Genomic DNA, 21,361 nt, shown 5'->3' on the forward strand with positions numbered 1-21,361 from the left:
AAAGTTATAAGGGATCGCAAGAAAAGAATGTTGTGCATATCCCAAGCTTTATATATAGATACAATCCTTGCTCGTTTTAGCATGCAAAACTCCAAGAAAGGTTTCTTACCTTTTAGGCATAGAGTAGCTTTATCTAAAGAGATGTCTCCGAAGACATCAAAGGAGATAGAGGACATGAAGGCAATTCCTTATGCTTCTGCTGTAGGAAGCCTTATGTATGCAATGCTATGTACAAGACCTTATATCTGTTTTGCAGTGGGCATGGTTAGCAGATATCAGAGTAACCCTGGACAAGGACATTGGACTGCGGTAAAACATATATTAAAGTACCTGAGAAGGACTAGAGACTATATGCTAGTTTACCAGGCAGATGATTTGCTCCCTGTGGGTTACACAGATTCGGACTTCCAATCAGATAGGGACAATAGTAAGTCTACGTCAGGCTATGTGTTTACTCTAGGAGGTGGAGCTAATACATGGAGGAGTGTTAAGCATAAATGCGTCTCAGACCATGGAAGCTGAGTATGTGGCAGCCTCTGAGGCAGCCAAAGAAGCTGTATGGCTAAGGAACTTTCTAATAGACTTAGATGTGATTCTTGGTTTGCCCAAGATCATCACAATTTATTGTGATAATAGCGGTGCAGTTGCAAAATCGAAGGAACCACGTGCCCATAAAGCAAGTAAACATATAGAGCGCAAGTACCACCTGATACGAGGCATCATCAAGCGAGGAGAAGTTGTCGTCGCCAAGATTGCATCAGCAGATAACCTGACAGATCCTTTCACTAAGGCCCTTCCGGCGAAAGTTTTTGATCGGCATGTGGAGGGGATGAGAATCAGATATATGGCAACAGATATGGCAGCTTAGTCTTTTAGTATAAGTGGAAGATTATTGGAGTGTATACTAAAAGCATAGCTTTTGTAAACATTTATTTTTGAAATAAAAGAATCACATTGGTCAATATCTGTATTTATTTGTTAAATGTTATTGTTCAATTAATTTATATAGTAGATAATATGGAGTGTGGTGTCACACTCAGAAAATCATGTTGTCGGTTCTCTATAAATTATAAACAGTTGCTCACGACTAAGATGGAAAGGAACAAACCATCAGCATAGTCGTAGTGTAATTAAGTATTAGTTTATCTTGACTAATAAATTACACTGATACACTTTAAGTGTATTGAGTAGGATCATTTAGGTAAGTTCTTTTTGTACTGACTTAGTAAAAGAAGTAGACCTTAGTTATTATGGAAGTGTGTACTCTTAATCCTAATATAATAACAAGCACATATATTTAATATTTATTTCTTTAACTTATCAAAGGGTGAGGTTTAGCTCGATAAATCAATATGCCCGATAAGTTGGGAAATGATATTACTTATAGTGTGTGTTGTTGATTATAGAAGGAATCTGTGTCCTAGTTATCTAGGTTGAGAATGTCCCCAAGAGGAGCTCATAAGGATTGCCATGTTAAACCCTGCAGGTGGACTTAGTCCGACATGACAATGAAGTTGAGTGGTACTACTTTTGGAGCTAGATATTAATTAAGTGAGTTGTCAGTAACTTATTTAATTAGTGGACATTCATAATCTTAAACACAGGTAGACTAACACACTCATGATAAGAAGGAGCCCATAATGTAATTTGGGATTGATGCGGTAGTGCGATAATAACTCTCTAGTGGAATGTGTTATTATCGATGAACTTGAGTTGTGTGTTCAAGGCGAACACGGGATACTCAAGCTCATCGGAAGGCCAAAACCAATTTCTCCTCTAGGTCCCTGTCGTAGCCTCATTATAGCCTCAAGTCCATCCAAATGTAAGACTCTTCTTAGTGTCCAAGAAGTGGGCCGGTCCAATACTTGGTGACCAAGCAAGGGCCGGCCACATCCTCTCCTATAGGGGTCGGCCCTTTGCTTGGTGACCAAGCATGAAGGGGCCGGCCACAATATTCAAACAAGGAGGGTTGTTTTTGAATTTTTAAAATCTTCTCTTTGTAGAAAACTATAAGTTTTAAAAGAGAGATTTTAATTAAAAAAACTTTCCTTATTTGAATTTGGCCACATGTTTTAATAGAGAGTTTTAAAAATTTTAAAACTTTCCTTTTTTAACCATCCTCATGGTTTAAGAAAAAAAGGAAGATAAGTTTTAAAATTAAAATTTTCTATCTTCATGTTAAAAAAAGGAAAATTTTATAAGAGAAGTTTTAAATTTTAAAACATGGTTTTAATTTTTTAAAACTTTCCTTTTTTAACTTTAGGAAAGAGAGCTTGTAAAATTTTATAAGAGTTTTTTCTTCTTGTAAAATTTTATAAAAAAATTTATTTTTTCTTTCTAAATATGGTGGTCGGCCACCTTGCTTGGTGCCCAAGCAAGGGGCCGGCCAAACTCAATCCTAAACCAAATAGGATTGATCACAACCATTGATTTGGTGATTGATTCAATCAAGAGGAAAGAAAAGGAAAATAAAAAGGGAAAAGGAAAATTGTAAAAAGTCTTTCCTTATTTGCCTTGGGCAAGTAATATAAAAGAAGGGGTGAGGGGGCTTCATGATACACAATTCTTATTCTCTAGCTTGGAGATCATCAAGTGGTCGACCCCCTCTCTCCCTTCTCTTTTCCCTTTTGCTCTCTTCTCCTTGGTGGTGGTGGTGGCCGGATTTTAGAAGAAGAGGAAGAAGCTTTTGGATGGTGTTCATCTTGGAGGATCGTCACCCACACGACGCCCAAGGCGAGGCGAGGGATACGGAAGAAGATTTCGAGGTCATTAGCTTACAAAGAGAAGGTATAACTAGTAATTTCTTCCGCATCATACTAGTTATTTTCTTTGTAAGAATTCTAAATACAAGAGGCAATTAGATCTAGTTTTTCGAAATAGTTTTTCGAGTTTGTGTTTTCTTCTTTTTCGAATTTGTTATTCAATTGTTCTTTTTGGTTAACCTAGAGTTATTTAAGAAAATTAAATATTAGCTTTCCTTAAAAGGCTTTGCCTATGCGGTGGTGGTTGCTCCCATATCCAAGAAGGCCATGTGCCTCGCTATGCAGTCCTGGAAGCCAATTTTGGAAATTAATATTTAATGGAATTAATAACATAGGTGGATTTGAATCAATAGTGTTAAGTTTCGCTTGAGATTCAAATCTAAACCATTAAGAACAGATAAGTTAAATTTAGAATCAATGATGTTAAGTTCCATCTGTGATTCTTAATTTAACTTCTAAAGAACACAATAGGTTATTTAAGGAAAGGTTCGACACTTGTACAAAATTTTTTGTACAGTGGAATCGGTACGTTTTCCTAGAACTAACCAACACTTGGATTAATAATGTTAAGTATCGTTTGCAATCCAAGTTTTAACTACTGAAGAACACATGAGTTAAACTTGAAGTAAAAATGTTAAGTTTCGTTTCCAATTCAAGTATAACTCATGAGGAACACATAGGTTGTTAGGAGAGTTCTGTGCTTGTACAAAATTTTTGTACAGGGGAAGCAGAACGGAATTTCGAGTAGCGACCAACAGAAACGACACTACGAAGGATAGCCGTCGGATTAATAGAAGGGAAGCACTATCGAGTCCTGTGCAGAAAGCATGCGTAAGGCATCATGTCAAAAGGAGTCACAGAGACACGTGTTAGCTTCCTATAAAATGACATTTATAATGGAAGAGGTAAGAAAATCATGAGGCTGATATGGGGTCATTGGCACCATGCCTCGAGAACCGACAATTCCATACAACTACATTGGGAAAAGGGGTAGATGGCGGTGGGAAATGTTGGTCAGGACTTGGTGCCTCGCCCCAGCCTCGGAACAGGAGTGGGATTCCAATTTGGCTAATACCAAATTATGTGGTGGAAGTCATGATCACATGTTTCTCCAGAGGTCGCGGGGTTTAAGTCTGCGGGCATATTTTCTTGGATTAACAATGACCTCTCGGTCGGATTTCCAGACTCTCACCCCAGAGCGAGTTATAAGCGAGCATGCTGTCGTGACCAATGACCTCTCGGTTGGCTTTCCAGACTCTTGTTCCAGCGCTAGTTATAAGCGAGCATGCTCTCACGACCAACAACCTCTGTGTCGAGTTCCAGACTCTCGCCCCAGCACGAGTTATAAGCGAGCATGCTCTCACGACCAATGACCTCTCAGTCAATTTTTGAGACTCTCACCCCAGTGAGAGTTATAAGCGAGCATGCTCTCACGACCAACGACCTCTCAGTCAGTTTTCGAGACTCTCATCCCAGCGCGAGTTATAAGCGAGCATGCTCTCGCAATCAATGGCCTCTCGATCGGCTTCCAAACTCTCACCCCAGCGCGAGCTACAAGCGAGCATGCTCTCACGACCAAAAACCTCTCGGTCGACTTTCCAGACTCTCACCCAAGCGCGAGTTATAAGCAAGCATACTCTCGCGACCAATGACCTCTCGGTTAGCATTCCAGACTCTTGCCTCAGCGCGAGTTATAAGCGAGCATGTTCGCATAACCAATGATCTCTCGATCGGGTTTCAGACTCTCACTCCAGCATGAGTTATAAGCGAGCATGCCCTCGTGACCAATGACCTCTCGGCCGGCTTTCCAGATTCTCACCCTAGCGTGAGTTATGAACGAGCATGCTCTCACGACCAACGACCTCTCGGTCAGGTTCCAGACTCTTGCCTTAGCGTGAGTTATAAGCGAGCATGCTCTCACGACCAATGATCTCTTGGTCGGGTTCCATACTCTCGCCCCAGCGTAAGTTATAAGCGAGCATACTCTCGCGACCAATAACCTCTCGGTCGACTTTTCAGACTCTTGCACCAGCGAGAGTTATAAGAGAGTATGCTCTCATGACCAACGACCTCTCGGTCTGCTTTCCAAACTCTTTTCCCAGCTCGAGTTATAAGCGAGCATGCTCTCGCGACCAACTTTCTCTCGGTCGGGTTCCAAACTCTCGCCCCAGCATGAGTTATAAGCGAGCATACTCTCACGACCAACGATCTCTCAGTCGGTTTTCCAAACTCTCGCCCCAGCGCGAGTTATGAGCGAGCATGCTCTCGCGACTAACGACCTCTCTGTTGGGTTCCAAACTCTCACCCCAGCATGAGTTATAAGCGAGCATGCTCTCGCGACCAACGATCTCTGAGTCGGGTTCCAGACTCTCGCCCCAGCGCAAGTCATAACCGAGCATGCTCTCGCGACCAATGACCTCTCGGTCGGGTTCCAGACTCTCACTCCAGCGTGAGTTATAAGCGAGTATGCTCTCGCGACCAACGATCTCTCAGTTGGGTTCCATACTCTCGCCCCAACGCAAGTTATAAGCAAGTATGCTCTTGCGACCAACGATCACTTGGTCGGCTTTCTAGACTCTCGCCCCAGCGCGAGTTATAAGCGAGCATGCTCTCGCGACCAACGACCTCTGCGTCGGGTTCTAGACTCTCACCCTAGCATGAGTTATAAGAAAGCATACTCTCGCGACCAACGACTTCTCAGTCGGGTTCCAGACTCTCGCCCCAGCCCAAGTTATATGCGATCATCCTCTCGCGCCCAACAACCTCTCTGTCGGGTTCCAGAGTCTCGCTCCAACGCGAGTTATAAGTGAGCATGCTCTCGTGACCAACGACCTCTCGGTCGACTTTCCAGACTCTCGTCCCAGCGCTAGTTATAAGTGAGCATGCTCTCGCGACCAACGACCTCCCGGTTGGGTTCTAGACTCTCGCCTTAGTACGAGTTATAAGCGAGCATGCTTTCGCGACCAACGACTTCTTGGTCGGTGTTTCAGACTCTCGCCCTAGCGCAAGTTATAAGCAAGCATGCTCTCGCGATCAACGACCTCTCGGTCGGGTTATAGACTCTCACCCCAGTATGAGGTATAAGCAAGCACGACTCTTGCGACAATTTGTTAACAACATGGGCGCTTGTTTTGCTCCTATATGTTCAAACATCGCGCCAACGTCACCGGGCTAATAGCAGCACTGGGACAGTGATGTCTGTTCAAACATTGCCATCATCACCGAGCTAATAGCAACACTAGGACAATGATACAAGTAGGATTTAACCTTTGCAGAGATAGTTAGCCAGACGCCAGTCCCTTGTATGCAGGTTGAGTCACAAGCGTGCCAGGGTATAGTCGGTTAGACTTGAGTCTCCTTCGACTAGACTTGAAGGGGAAGCTTGTGATACGGTGTATAAAGGAGGGGCCCGATAAGGCCAGGAAGTCAAAAGTTACGAGGATGTGACAGTCAATAGTCAAAAGGACGTGACAGTCAATAATAAAGAAAATGAGGTAGTCAATAGTCAAGGGAAGACGGGAATTACCGCTTCGCATCACCAGCCGCATAATTCCTAGTCGGTCATAGGCAGGGCAGGTCCTTGGGTCTAAGCCCTGGAATGAGACAATCCCGACCGGCTCTGCAGCAGCCAGATCATGAAGGCTGAATCCTTGTCCACCATCTCCGATAAGCCCCGGTCGGGTCGACATGACTCATCCTCTTCATCAAGGTTCAATCCTTGTAGCACATTTGAGCAGTCACCCTGAGTTGTCTTTAGCTGAACTTGTGCGGGATGGATAACGTTACGCGACAACAGTGTCAGGGAATCATAACGTCCTATCAGATAATAACTGCTATCAGTTAGGGAATATTCTAGTGGTCTGCCACGCACTGAAGGTGGAACCTTCCTCCGACCAATGGAATGTTGCCAGACGTCCTCACTCCCTTGACATACCCTGATATCCGACATTCTCTAGCAGCGATTAGGTTCAAAAGGCAGGTAGAGTCTTATAAAAAGGGATGCCCTCTTTATTGGCCAGGTACACACACTTTCGCACGCATCTTCAACCGTTGTTTTTCATTCTTTCGTACACTACTCTTCTGGGGAAAAAAAGACCTGACTTGAATGTCGGAGGAGTTACACTGGGGACTTTTTCCCTGATTTCTGGTCTCTAACGCTCTGTGTATTTATCTGAGTGTGTGCAAAACCCAAGTATCACTAGTTTCGTTACAACTGACCTTTAGTACCACGTGGGGTTCGCTTTCTCGATGCACATATATAGGGTGCGTCAAAGTCGTCTTTCCATCAACTCCGACGTCACTTTTATCGGACAGGATAAGCTGATATGGAGGTTCTTAAACACTAAAAACAAACTCATAGATAAACCATTGGAGCTACCTATCATTAACATCTGCATATAAAAAGATGTTTTTTTATCTCTACCAAGTGCCTGTTGACAAACAAAATAAACAATGACAAAAATTATTTTTTATAATAAAGTGAGCTTGGCTATCAATTAGTTCATATCGGCGTCCTTTCTTTTGTTATTTTTTTCTTATTACTTTTCAAATTATTAGCTGATGTGAATTGGGCGGTGGCCGTTTTAAGAATTAAATTTCTAATTACAAATTGCACTATAATCAATTATGAACCGTATGCGCGATCCATGTATTAAATCGTTAGAAGAAAAAAAAAACAGAACAAACTCGTACAACTGCAGCGTTAACGTATGGTGATAACACCTCACCCACTCCCCCCACCGTAACAACCACTGCATTAATTTGTTTTCTCAGAAACCAACAGGCGGGATCGCGTAACCGCCCGCGCAGGCACGAGTACCGTACAAATACATTCCTCACCCACTGACACGCGACCCTCCGTGGCGTATTCAGAGTCAATCCAATGGGATATACATTAACGGTGGGGCCTGGGGGGTGGGCCGTTGGTCAGTGTGTTTGTAGGTCGGTCAGTTTACGGTTTAGTGCCAGCCCATTTCGAACGACTTCTTTTGTGACTTTTGTGCACCTCCCGCTTCATCCTTTCCGATCGTAACGGATATTGAAAGGAAGAACCCGAAATTTCCAAAAATAAATAAATAAATATTATTTTAGTTTATTTTTTGAATTAAAATTTAATTTAATTTAATTTAACAGGGAGGAAGAGTAGAATGCTACCAAAACCGCAATCAAACAAACCAACCCAACGAACCGTACCGGCTCCATCCCCATCTACGTTCTCTTTCTTTATAAACTTAGTAACCAATTGGGATGGAGATGTAACGAGCAGCAGCGAGGAATAGGTTGAAGAGGAGGAGATGATGGTCTCGGAGGAGAGCGGCGGCGGCGGCGAAGAGAGGGGCGATCAGAAGGTGAAAGGATCGTGGAGTCCGGAGGAGGACGCGGTGCTGATGCGGCTGGTGGAGCGGCACGGGCCGCGCAACTGGTCGCTCATCAGCTCCGGCATCCCGGGGCGGTCCGGCAAGTCGTGCCGCCTGCGGTGGTGCAACCAGCTAAGCCCCGCGGTCCACCATCGCCCCTTCACCCCCGCGGAGGACGCCGCCATCGTCGAGTCCCACGCCCGCTTCGGCAACAAGTGGGCCACCATCGCCCGCCTCCTCCCCGGCCGCTCCGACAACGCCATAAAAAACCACTGGAACTCCACCCTCCGCCGCGGCCGCCGAGTCGCCGAGGCGGGAGCAGCGGCCGTTTCTCCGGGGATCTCCGCAGTCCCGAGCCCAGACCCCATCTGCGCCGCCCCGTCCTCCTCCTCTCCTCCTCCCACCACCGCGCCCGTCCTCGTAGCCCGCGGCTCGGACGTGATGGAGTACTCCGATTCGAGATCGAGCAGGAAACGGCCCCGAATGAGCGAGGATCCGATAGTCGGAGGCGGGTACAGCTCAGTCGCGGTGGAGCCGGCGACTTCGCTGTCGCTGAGCCTCCCGGGGGAGGTCGGCGCCGCGTCGGGGCCAAAGAAAGCGAGGGAGGAGGAAGTGGGGCGGATGAGGGACATGTGCCTCGTTTCCATCATGCGACAGATGATCGCAGAAGAGGTACGGAGTTACATTGACAAACTGCGATCGCAGGTATCGGACGATGCCTTCCCGGCAGCCGTCAAGCAGGAGGCCGCATCCGACGCTGCAATTTAGCTGCCTGCATAAGCTCATGTCTCTCTCTCTTCTCTCCTACCATTATTGTTTTATCTTGTTCGAGAGAGAGGTTTCATGCTGCATTAACATTAACGCTTAGTTGCCATTATTATGTAGAGAAAGCATAATTAGAGTAGTCTTAATACTCTCTGCTGTATACTTTTCTAGAAAAGATCTTTCCCTTTCAACTAAAAGTGAGAAAAGGAAAAAAAGAAAAGAAAAGAACAAAAACAGGACGAGTTGATCGAAATTATTTGAGGGGTTCGATCTAAGTCGAACTTGAGTTTGATCAAGTTGAAATTTGAATTGTAGATTCAAGTTGAGTCTGGTCCTTGGCTAGGCTAATCATTTGGTTGGCAAGATCCCTCCAACAATGAGTCATATATTGCATAAAAAACCGGAGAAAAGAATAGAAAGGTGATAATCGCTTGTACCTATGATGTTCTCTTCGTCACCTTTAACACCAAAAGGCACTATCTCCATGTAACAGGTGCTTTTGTAACCGTCATGTCGCTGAGTTTGGGAGCGGCTCGAACTTAATTCGGGTGTGACTCAGACTGATTTTAACTTGAGATCGGCTAGAGTTGACTGGCTTAACTCGAGCTCGATTAAGTCCATGAGAACTGGCGTAGATTTGTTGTTGGCCGACTCTTTGGACTGACCACGTGGCCCTGTCATCTCTGCCACATCAGCAACGTAAGGAAATCTTAAAACATGGCATCATTTTAACAAAAAAACTCAAAACTCAAAACTCAAAACTCAAATAAGAAGGAACTAATTAATACAATGCCAAATTGGCAATAGAAAAATTGTATATATCAGGGATGGCAATTTTCTTACCTATCAATAGAGAATTTAATATTTGATTCTATATGGAGGAGGATATGAAGATCGAATATCAGATTAAATAATATATAATTTTTAAAAAAATTATTAATTATTTTTATTAATATTAGTAGTAAGTTATATATGTTTAATTTATTTTTTAATTATATTTTTTTAATATGATGTTAATTTTAATATATTTTTGTTGAATGATAGTAATTAATGGATAAAAGAAAATTTATTAGTATTAAAGATTTTAAAGTATAAGGATAGATATTCATAGTCATTGAATATAAACATTGAGAATATAAAATGTGACTAAACCTCAACTATTATCATTCCTAGTCAATATAAAAAATATATATATTAAAAAAACAGAAGTAAAGGGAGAGTAAAAATGACATGAATATCCTGGTTTGAGTCCCAACAGTCTAGCTAGACGTGCCTGCATGGGGCTAGGTCAGTCAACAAATGGCATGAATACTTACATTTCGAGCAAAATGGGATAAGAGACACGTAAAAGAGATTGTTAAAAATGTTAGATATGTGTGAATTGAAAAGAGACGGAGAGGAATGAGGTTTTATTATAAAAGACTTTAATCTTACATAAAAGTTTTATAGCTTTATTATATATATATATGATGTGAATAAATGTATGGGAAGACTCCTTCTCAAGTTGTTTGATTTGGATGAGTAAATGACTTTAATTTAGTTATTGTTTTGCAATTATATCCTGGAAAATAGACCTATGGACATACGGAGTTGGAAATCAGACATATTGTTGGTGTGGGAAGCATCCGACAGTCGAACCTGTGTTTTGATTATGTCAAATGGTCCAAAGTTAAGTTATTTTGTTATCTAACGAGTTTGAATGAGATTGCAAAAAAGTCCTAAGTGTACTTAGGCAAAAGTCCTAGCTGTGGTTAGGCGGGTGGAAAACCCTAGGGGGAGGTAACGCTAAGTCCTAGGGGAGGTAGCCCTAGGAGGAAAGTCTTGCCGGATCGAGGGCTTTGGGCAAAACTCTTAGAGTCAGGGACTCTAGGTGGAAAGTGTTGGGATCTTAGATGGCTAGAGGGGGGTGAATAGCCTCTTTGAAAAATACTAAACACAAATTTCTTCAAGAACTTTGTTAGCACAGCGGAATTAGAAAACTAAAACAAAGAGAGAACACAGCACACTAACTCAGAGATTTATGAGGTTCGGGGATAACTTGCCCCTACTCCTCGGCGTGTCCGTAAGGTGGACGATCCCTTGATCTTCAGGTAGATCACACCCCGGAAGCTATCCGACTAAAGGATTCTCCTTCTCGGTGGAGTAACCTCTCCACAAAGTCTTTAACAGCAGTAAGAAATTAAGCACAAGACTTACAGTAGTGGCTCAAGTAAAATGATCAAAGGAAGCTCACAACCACAATCAGCGAAGAATTAGCACAAGCAGGAACACAAGAATACAGCCTCTCTTCAAGCACAAAGCACAGCACAGCTTGTTTCACACAATCAACCGAGAGCTCTATTCCTTGCTTCCTCGTCTCGCTTCTTATGCCTCTGCTCTTTCGCTGCCGAAACTCTGCGTCGAATCTCTGTTGTTAACACAAGCATCGCCAATCACTCTTCCTCCTCAGCTAGTTCTCTGAACTCACACCAATACCATCCTTGGTCTTGCTGGTGTCTTCTGAGATCCGACCAATCCACAGGAGTCAAGCTGATCGCGAACAGAGATTGCAGTCTGTTAGCATCAGTATCCGTTGATGCTCAATCTTCCCTCATCGCAGTGATACACAGAAGAAAGTAAGCTCTGTCTTATTCCTTTGATGAGGCTTAATTTGAAATTAAGCTTTGAATGAAACCTGACTGCACCACATAAAGCTCACGTGAAGTTGATTAGTTCAAGCGAATCGAAACCAGTAGAACCTGGTGGGCATTCGATGGTGGATCGGTCGGCGGACCGATCCACACTGAATTGATGTCTAATCGGTCGTAAAGATCGATCGGGTATGGCCTGATCGGTCTGCCAGACCGATCAGAGCTTAATGAGTGCGGTTCCTCGCACTCCGAAGGTCACTGATCGGTCCCAAGACCGATCAGGATATCTTTGATCGGTCCCTGATCGGTCCATGGATGGATCGGTCCACGACCGATCCCTACCTTCCTTCTCGCGACATCATCTCACGTCGGTCTACGGGACCGATCAGATTACTCGATGAGCTCTTCTGATCGGTCTGCGGCCGGTCAGATTACTCGGTGCTCTTGAGTGTTTCCGATCGGTCACCGGGCCGATCAGCAAACTAGTTTCATCGGATCGGTGCGTACGCCGTCGGGCAATCAAATCTCCTTTGGATCGGTGCATTGGACCGATCCAGCGCATATGTGATACTAGGATTGATCACGAGAATGAGCTACCGAGGCCCTCTCGACTTTGTCCGGTCTGAAGGCGAGCTACTGGGCCCTCTCGACTTCGTCCGGTCCAGAGAACGAGCTACAGAGCCCTCTCGCCTAGTCAGGAGAGCGAGCTACAGCCCTCTCCGACCCGTCGGTCCGAGCGAGCTACCGAGCCCCTCTCGACCATTCCGTGCCAAGTCACCATACTTGGACTTTTCCCGTGCCAAGCTCCCTGCTTGGACTTTTCACCAGATGTCTGGTCAACCTTGACCCATCTGGATTTCCCTTGTCTGGCTTCACTCACCAGGACTTTCCCTCCCAACTGATCAACCTCGATCAGTAGTCATTCTGAGTTTAATTAATATCTGATACAAACTTAAATCAGTGTCAACATCAAAACAACAGCCAGGTTAGACTATATCAACAATCTCCCCCTTTTTGTTGTTTGACAACACGATTTAAGTTTAGATCAGAATTGTTCAAATTTTCATAATTTTAGGGGAATCAAGATCCTCCCCCTAAGACGGATACAACACTATGTGAGGGTCTTCTAAAATCAAATTTGCATTCATCTAAACTTAGTTATCTTCTCCCCCTTTGTCAAACACCGAAAATGTGCGAAAAAGGTAAGATAACTTAAAGAACTCCCCCTTAACCCTTACTGTCTGTTTCTTAAAGCACTTAGAATTCCCTCTAAGTGTATTATAAGACAGTAATAAGGAAATAAAGGACAAACAAGACATGCAAGTGAACAGCATATTAATAGCCGATAGAAAATGAAGCATAATAAAGAGCAAGCAAATATAAAATTGAGTAGCATAAATACATGAGTAGCATCAGAAGTGCAAACATCCAGGTCAGACATAAAAACTAACAAATAGCATCCAAAATACATAGACAGTCAAAATGAATGTATCAATCAACGTCCTCAACATGAGGAACATCATCATCATCTGCGGGAGGCACGTAATCCTGAGGCGGCATGCTGGAGCTCGAAGATGGATGGCCCGAGAATCTCTGCGGAGGTGGGTAGTTGGCCATCCAGCCCAGAAGTAGCTCATCGTGTCGATCATCGTGGCGTTTTGAGGTCCTCACGCGCCATGATGGAGCTTCATCCGGCGGTCGGTTTCGAGGATCAGCGACTCTCGGAGTTCGGGATGGTTTTCGCGGATGATCGTGTCGAGCGCGAGCTGCATATATTCGGTGGTGCGCAAGTGACGACGACGACTGTCGTGGAGGTCCCCGTGGTAACTCACCTAATGCTCTCCCATCCTTCCACCGAACATCCCCATTTTGTCCTATGATTCCAGACTTGGAAAATGCCCGCTTCCCAAGTCTGCAATCCTGTCTGACCATCTTGACTATTCTACCCTTAGAGACATCAATCTGAAGGGTCTCGAGCCAATCTGTAATTATATGCCCATAAGGCATATAAACAGTGGAGCTGCTAGGCTGAGAATATGAAATGATCGAAGAATATATGCTCGACATGATATCAAAATCGAGACGCCGACGTAAACCATAAAGCATAAGATAATGATATGATCGGATCTCAGCTAATGGTTTAGATGTGATAGGTAGAAGGCAGTTCGTGACAATCTTAAAAAGAATGTAGTCTTGAGGAGATAATCTCAAGGCTGCAAAAGTAGGGAAGTCAACATCTAGCTCATCTAGTCCATCCGGTCTAGGGTGTCCAAAGAAATACTCATAGATGGAATCAGGTGAGACATCAAGTGGAGGAGGTAATGACTCTGGTAAATCAGGATAGATGGGAAAAGGATCTCCTGAACACATACGGCAACCTAGATACCCAAAGAATTCTCTGATGGAGAAATCGATAGTTCTTTTAGCGACTCGGGTATTATAAACACCATCATGGTTCTGATGAAGATTGTTATAGAATTCAGAGACTAGATCAAAATTGATGTCCCTTTCTAGGTAGACTACCGAATCAAGTTTATAATAGGCTAGGGTTTCGGATACAGAAGGACAAAATTCATCCATGTACTTTTGATCCACAGATCGACATGGAAGCAGCTTGAATGTCCTCTGTTGAAATGCTTGCTCAAACTGGCGGTTTGGGAATCTTGAAGAAGAGGGAGGTTGAGGTCGGGAGGGTGCTTGGGACTTGGATTTCTCAGCTGACTTAGATTTAGAGGTCCCTTCACCCATTACTTTCTTTCTAAGGGTTATCAAAGTGGTAAAATGGGGCAATGAGTGAGCACCGGAGCCACCAGCACAAAAAAAAAACATATATGGTGAGAAAAGAAACTGAACTGCCAAAGTTCTAGAGAGGTAGAAAGTTACCTTGGTGCCATTGAACTTTTGGCTAGAGTTTCGGAGGGCTAGAGCTTCAGCTAGGGTTCGGCTAGAGGTCCGCGTGCAGCGAGAAGAGAAGGAGTGAGGTGAGGGAAGAAGTCTGCTAGGGTTCCGCGTGAAGGAGGAAAAGAAGAGATCGGGAAGGTTTTAATGGTTTACTGATGGGTAAACAGTGATGAAATGATCGGACGGCTGTCCGATCAGAGAAGACCGATCGAGGCGTCGATCGGTCAGGATCGTCTGATCGGGCATGGGGACCGATCAGGATCTTCTGATCGGTCCACGGACCTGATCAGAGGGTCTGATCGGAATCCGGTGTCTCTGATCGATCCACGGATCGATCGATGAACCTTACGTGGTCGGGAATGTCACGATCGGTCGTGAGACCGATCGGTATAATCAAATCTCACGATCGGTCGTGGAGCCGATCAGGCATCATCTGATCGGTCCTGGACCGATCGATTCGATATAATTTTCGATGGCGAAATTATGAGTAGTTATCTATCGGAATTTTGAAAAGTTGAATTCAAAATTGAATCTCCCAAATTCATAACTTAGAATCAACACCCACAAGTATATTCAAAAAAATGAGCTCTTATGGTCTTAGCTTGTGTAGAGCCCAAAAGTTTCAGACTTTAAATCCAAAAACTCAGACATTTGGAATCTTAGAATTCCAATCTCAGAAAACCTTATAAAACTATATAGTGAAACAAGGTATTAATTAAGACTTAGGATTGCTATGATCAGTTTCAAGTTTGTCAAAATATAAACAACTTGTCCTAATTTTCAATCAAGGCATGTTAAGTATCAATCAAAAATATCAATCAACAAATCACCCATAGTTAGACACTTTTTAGACAAAGGTCCAATCAAGATTCCTTGATTGGAATATATGAGTAAGATCAAGGAACCAATTACACATGAATTATGTAATGGTGTTCCCCATACTCAATTAATGTCTCTTCAACCTAATTATTCAAGGGATGCATGATACATTTTGAATAATTTGGTTGTTCCTAGCATCTCACCCCATTTCTAGCAAACAAAAATATTTTGTTAAACCTTATAGTTTGTGTGAGATGTTCCCAAGTTGCCCAAGTTATTATCCCAATTACTCTTGTCATTTTACTAGTCCTTATTGATCATGGTGAAGTTCTAATGACCTAAGGAGCCAAACACATTCCCAACTCCCTCCTTAAATGACTAAATTCATTCTCCGGAAGGGGTTTGGTGAAAATATCAGCTAGGTTTGACTTTGACTCAACATATGTGAGTGCAATGTCTCCCCTAGCTACTTGATCTCTTATGAAGTGATGACGCACTTCAATGTGTTTGGTCCTCGAATGATGGACTGGATTTTTAGTTAGGTTGATCGTGCTAATATTGTCACATAGCACTTGTACACCCTTATAAGAAAGTCCATAATCCTCTAGGGTGTGTATCATCCACAACAACTGTGATACACTCTCTCCCATGACAATATATTCGGCCTCAGTCGTGGAGAGAGCAACACAATGTTGCTTCCGACTTGACCAACTAACTAAAGATGAACCTAAAAATTGACACCCCCCACTAGTACTTTTCCGATCCAATTTGCACCCAGCATAATCGGAGTCGGTATAACCTATCAAGTCAAAAGACTCAGTACGTGGGTACCAAAGACCTACTCTAATTGTGCCTTTAAGGTATCTCAGAATTCTCTTAACTGCAATTAAGTGAGATTCCTTGGCACAGACTTGATACCGCTAGCACATGCCCACAGCAAAGAGTATGTCCGGTCGACTAGCTGTGAGATATAGAAGACTACCAATCATGCTTCTATATTGCGTTAGATCAATTGGTTTTCCACTCTCATCATTGTCAAGGCGAGTGTTTGTCGCCATTGGAGTGGACACTTCCTTAGAGTCACTCATATTGAATTTCCTAAGCATCTCTTGAGTGTATTTTGTCTGATGGACATAAATTCCATCTCGAGTTTGTTTGATTTCAAGTCCGAGGAAGAATGTCAATTCTCTTACTAGACTCATCTCAAACTCACTTTCCATGTGAGAAATGAATTCATTCAAATAGCCCTTGTTATTTGAGCCACAAATTATGTCATCGACATACACTTGGGCTACAAAAATGTTTTCACCATCTCTACGCAGAAATAGTGTTGGGTCTATTTGGCCTCTTACAAAACCCTTTTCTAATAGGTAAGTTGACAACCTCTCGTACCATGCTCGAGGTGCTTGTTTAAGCCCATAAAGAGCTTTCTTGAGCTTGTACACGTGGTTTGGAACTTCGGTATTCACAAACCCCGGTGGTTGTTCAACATAGACCTCTTCTTTAATGAAACCATTTAAGAAGGCTGATTTAACATCCATTTGATAGAGCTTGAAACCTCTATGTGCAGCAAAAGCTAGCAATAAACGAATGGACTCTAATCGTGCCACGGGAGCATAAGTCTCATCATAATCGAGGCCTTCGACTTGACTATAGCCCTTGGCTACGAGTCTCGCCTTGTTCCTTACGACTTCTCCCTTTTGGTTTAACTTATTTTTGAAGACCCATTTAGTTCCAATAATGGTGATCTTCTTAGGTCTAGGAACTAAGTCCCACACTTGGCTCCTTTCAAATTGACCTAACTCATCTTGCATAGCTAAAATCCAATCAGGATCGTGCAATGCCTCATCAACTATTTTTGGTTCAATCTTTGAAATCAATGCGACTTCATTAGACTCATTTCTAAAGAATGACCTAGTCCTAACCCCTTGTTGGATGTCTCCCACAATTTGGTCTTGGGGATGACTAGAGGCTAACCTAGACTGCCTTGGTGTTGGCGGTGCCTCATGAGTGGTCTCACTCGGCACAGGCACATCAGGCAACGGGTCTGCCTGAGTTCTTTGTTGCCCTTGCTCATCATCATCAGAGTCAATTTCGACTCTTTCCATGTTTGGATCATTCAAACCTAGCCTTCTAAGTTCTAATTGAATTTCTTCTACATTCCTTGATTGATTATCAGGGATTTCTTCGAAAGCTACATCCGAGGACTCTTCAATCAATTTAGTCCTCTCATTGTAGACTCGATAGACTTTGCTGGTAAGAGAGTACCCGACCAGTATCCCTTGATCAGCCTTAGCCGTGAACTTCCCAAGATGATCCTTAGTGTTCAAGATAAACACTTTACAACCAAACACCCTAAGATGTTTAATTGTAGGCGGTTTCCCAAACCAAAGTTCATGGGGAGTCTTTCCTAAAAATCTATGTATTAAAACTCGATTTTGCACATAGCAAGCTGTATTCACAGCTTCAGCCCATAAGTAGCTCGGTAGTGAGTACTCATTGAGCATGCTTCGTGCAGCCTCTTGTAGGACTCGGTTCTTTCTCTCCACAACCCCATTTTGCTGTGGGGTCCTTGGAGTAGAGAACTCATGCCTATATCCCTTTTCTTGACAAAACTCTAGAAACCTATGATTTTGAAATTCCCCACCATGATCACTTCTAATGGTTTTAATTGTTGTCGATTTTTCATTTTCAGTTCTTCTACAAAAAGAAATAAAAATATCTATAGTTTGGTCCTTATGTTTCAAGAAGAAAGTCCATGTGTATCTAGTAAAATCATCAACGATTACCAAGCAATATCTACTTCCATTCAATGATATTACACTACTGCAATCAAATAGGTCCATGTGCAATAAATCTAAAGCAGTAGATGTACTTACAGTGCTTTTACCTTTATGAACAACTTTTGTTTGCTTACCCTTTTGACATGCATCACATAGTTTGGTCTTGTGGTACTTGATGCTGGGTAAGTCTCGCACTAATCCTTGGTTGGCCAACTTCCGGATGTTCTTCATGTTTACATGTGCCAACCTTCTATGCCATAGCCAAGACTCTTCTTCTTTTGACATGAAACACTTAATCAAAGCATTAGTAGCACTTTTAAACGATACTTGATAAATATTATCAACCCTTGTGCCTACTAGTACCGTGTCAAGTGTATCAATGTGTTTAACTAAACATTGACTTGAATAAAATTCAATTGTGTAACCCGTATCACACAATTGACTGACACTTAGGAGATTAAAAGTCATCCCCTTGACTAGAAGGACATTCTTGATATGGAGACATTTGGATATATGAATGTCTCCAACTCCTACAACCTTAAGGCTACCATTATTACCAAAAGACACATTACCTCTACTTTTGTTTTGAATAGTTGTAAACAATGATTTGTCCCCGGTCATGTGCTTGGAGCATCCACTATCAACAAACCAAGTTGATAGATGCTCCCCCTTGACCAATGCCTACAAGACACGGAAGATAGAGGTTTTAGGTACCCAAATCTTGGGACCTAATGCTTCTACAACGAAAGACCTAGGAACCCATGCCTTGGTCATACCTTTCCTAGTTCCATGAGCCCTAGAAACATGTGATCTACTATTTTGAGTTCTAGACATTAGATAAATGAAACTCGACTCCTTGGGTTGATACCCTAGCCCGGCCTTGTTGTAGACTGCCCTTTGGGCATTTAGAATCATGTCTAGAGTCTTAGAGCTAGTTGAGAACTTCTCAAGCATTTTCTTGAGTTTCTCAACCTCACCCTTTAAAGCCTTGTTCTCATCCTCAAGGACTTCTAGATGTAGGTCATCGACCTCATCTTCCCTAAGGGTCCTTAAGGTTTTTACTTCTTCTTTTAACAATTTATTTTCTGTTTTTGACTTTTTAAGCAATGTAGATAAGTGAGTGATAGTCTTATAACACTTTTCTATATGAGAAGAGGTTACCTCTTCATCATCTGACGATGATGAAGCCGCGGTTGAAGCGTCGCTCGAATCTCCCTCACTTCCGGAGTCCGAAACCTCCCTTGCCATGAGAGCTAATTGTCGTGTGCTTTTTTCCATCTTCTCTTCTTCCTCTGATGAGCTTGATGAGGACTCATCCCAAGTGGCCTTGAGAGCCTTCTTCTTCTTGACTCTTTCCTCCTTCTTTTTGGCTCGTTCCTCCTTCCTCTTTAATTTCGGACACTCGCTCCGAATGTGTCCTTTCTTGCTACACTCATAACATATAACATTAGATTTATTAAAATTTTGATCATTAGTTTTACCTTTTCCTTTGTATCTTCGGCTTCTTCTCATAATCCTTCTTACGAAGTTCGCCATCTCACTTGATGATGATCCACTTTCATCATCGGATTCGGAGGAAGAGGCGGATGAGGAAATCTCCTTTTCCTTCTTCTTTTCCTTCTTCCTTCTTCCATCCTTGCTCTTTGGTCCTGCAAATAAAGCAATACCCTTCTCTTTTTGACCTTTGTTAGCAAGCTCATGAAGTTCCATCTCACAGAAAAATTCATCTAGTTTAACAATGGAAAGATCCTTGGATACCTTGTAGGCATCTACCATAGATGACCACAAGGCATTCCTAGGAAAAGATTTAAGAGCGTACCTTACTAGATCGCGATTCTCCACTCGTTCGTCCACAGAGTGTAGACCGTTGATGATCTCCTTGAATCTCCCATGAAGTTCACTTACCGTTTCATTGTCCTTCATGGTTAGATTTTGGAGCTGATTCAAGAATAGGTCCCTCTTGGCAATCCGAGAATCTCGAGTTCCCTCTTGGAGCTCGATGAGTTTGTTCCATAGGTCTCTTGCACTCGAGAACGGACCTACCTTGACGAGTTGGTCCTTGGCGATTCCACATTGCAAAGTGACCATAGCCTTGGCATCGGCTTGTGCTTTGCGGAGTTGTTCGGTAGACCACCTTGACGAATCAAGTTCCTTACCTTCTTCATCCTTTGGTGGTGTGAAACCTTCTTTGACTGAGAACCACATGGCAATGTCGGTCTTGAGGTAATACTCCATGCGACCCTTCCAATATTGAAAATCTGCTCCTTCGAAGTAGGGTGGTCGATTTGTGCTAAAGCCTTCCTTCATAGCCATCCTTGTTTGCTCTTTTGGGTGTTAATCCGAATCAAAGAGCCCCTTGCTCTGATACCACTTGTTGGGATCTTAGATGGCTAGAGGGGGGTGAATAGCCTCTTTGAAAAATACTAAACACAAATTTCTTCAAGAACTTTGTTAGCACAGCGGAATTAGAAAACTAAAACAAAGAGAGAACACAGCACACTAACTCAGAGATTTACGAGGTTTGGGGATAACTTGCCCCTACTCCTCGGCGTGTCCGTAACGTGGACAATCCCTTGATCTTCAGGTAGATCATACCCCGAAAGCTATCCGGCTAAAGGATTCTCCTTCTCGGTGGAGTAACCTCTCCACAAAGTCTTTAACAGCAGTAAGAAATTAAGCACAAGACTTACAGTAGTGGCTCAAGTGAAATGATCAAAGGAAGCTCACAGCCACAATCAGCGAAGAATTAGCACAAGCAGGAACACAAGAATACAGCCTCTCTTCAAGCACAAAGCACAGCACAGCTTGTTTCACACAATCAACCGAGAGCTCTATTCCTTGCTTCCTCGTCTCTCTTCTTATGCCTCTGCTCTTTCGCTGCCGAAACTCTGCGTCGAATCTCTGCTGTTAACACAAGCATCGCCAATCACTCTTCCTCCTCAGCTAGTTCTCTGAACTCACACCAATACCATCCTTGGTCTTGCTGGTGTCTTCTGAGCTCCAACCAACCCACAGGAGTCAAGCTGATCGCGAACAGAGATTGAAGTCTGTTAGCATCAGTATCCGTTGATGCTCAATCTTCCCTCATCGCAGTGATACACAGAAGAAAGTAAGCTCTGACTTATTCCTTTGATGAGGCTTAATTTGAAATTAAGCACTGGAATGGAACCTGCAACCTGCACCACATAAAGCTCACAGTTGATTAGTTCAAACGAATGAAACCGGTAAACGGCGGTGTGTGCGAGGCGGTGTGGTGGATCGGTCGGCGGACCGATCCACCTGAATTGATGTCGATCGGTCGTAAAGACCGATCGGTATCTTTGATCGGTCTGCGCGGCCGATCG

General features: G+C 43.2%; 1 protein-coding gene across 1 annotated transcript; it reads left to right on the forward strand.

Moving 5' to 3' along the window:
* The first annotated feature begins 8,015 nt into the window (after positions 1-8,015).
* Positions 8,016-9,053, forward strand: LOC122046017 (transcription factor MYB77-like). Its single transcript, XM_042606531.1, has one exon. It carries the CDS (start codon positions 8,057-8,059, stop codon positions 8,885-8,887), a length of 831 nt encoding a protein of 276 aa, XP_042462465.1. The 5' UTR covers positions 8,016-8,056; the 3' UTR covers positions 8,888-9,053.
* The last annotated feature ends 12,308 nt before the right edge of the window (positions 9,054-21,361 follow it).

This window comes from Zingiber officinale, chromosome 1B, assembly GCF_018446385.1.
Source record: "Zingiber officinale cultivar Zhangliang chromosome 1B, Zo_v1.1, whole genome shotgun sequence".
Taxonomy (NCBI): Eukaryota; Viridiplantae; Streptophyta; class Magnoliopsida; order Zingiberales; family Zingiberaceae; genus Zingiber; species Zingiber officinale.

What these genes read in the sequence shown, in the direction of transcription:
- LOC122046017 (XM_042606531.1), top strand. Translation starts at nt 8,057, where the DNA reads ATGATGGTCTCGGAGGAGAGCGGCGGCGGCGGCGAAGAGAGGGGCGAT.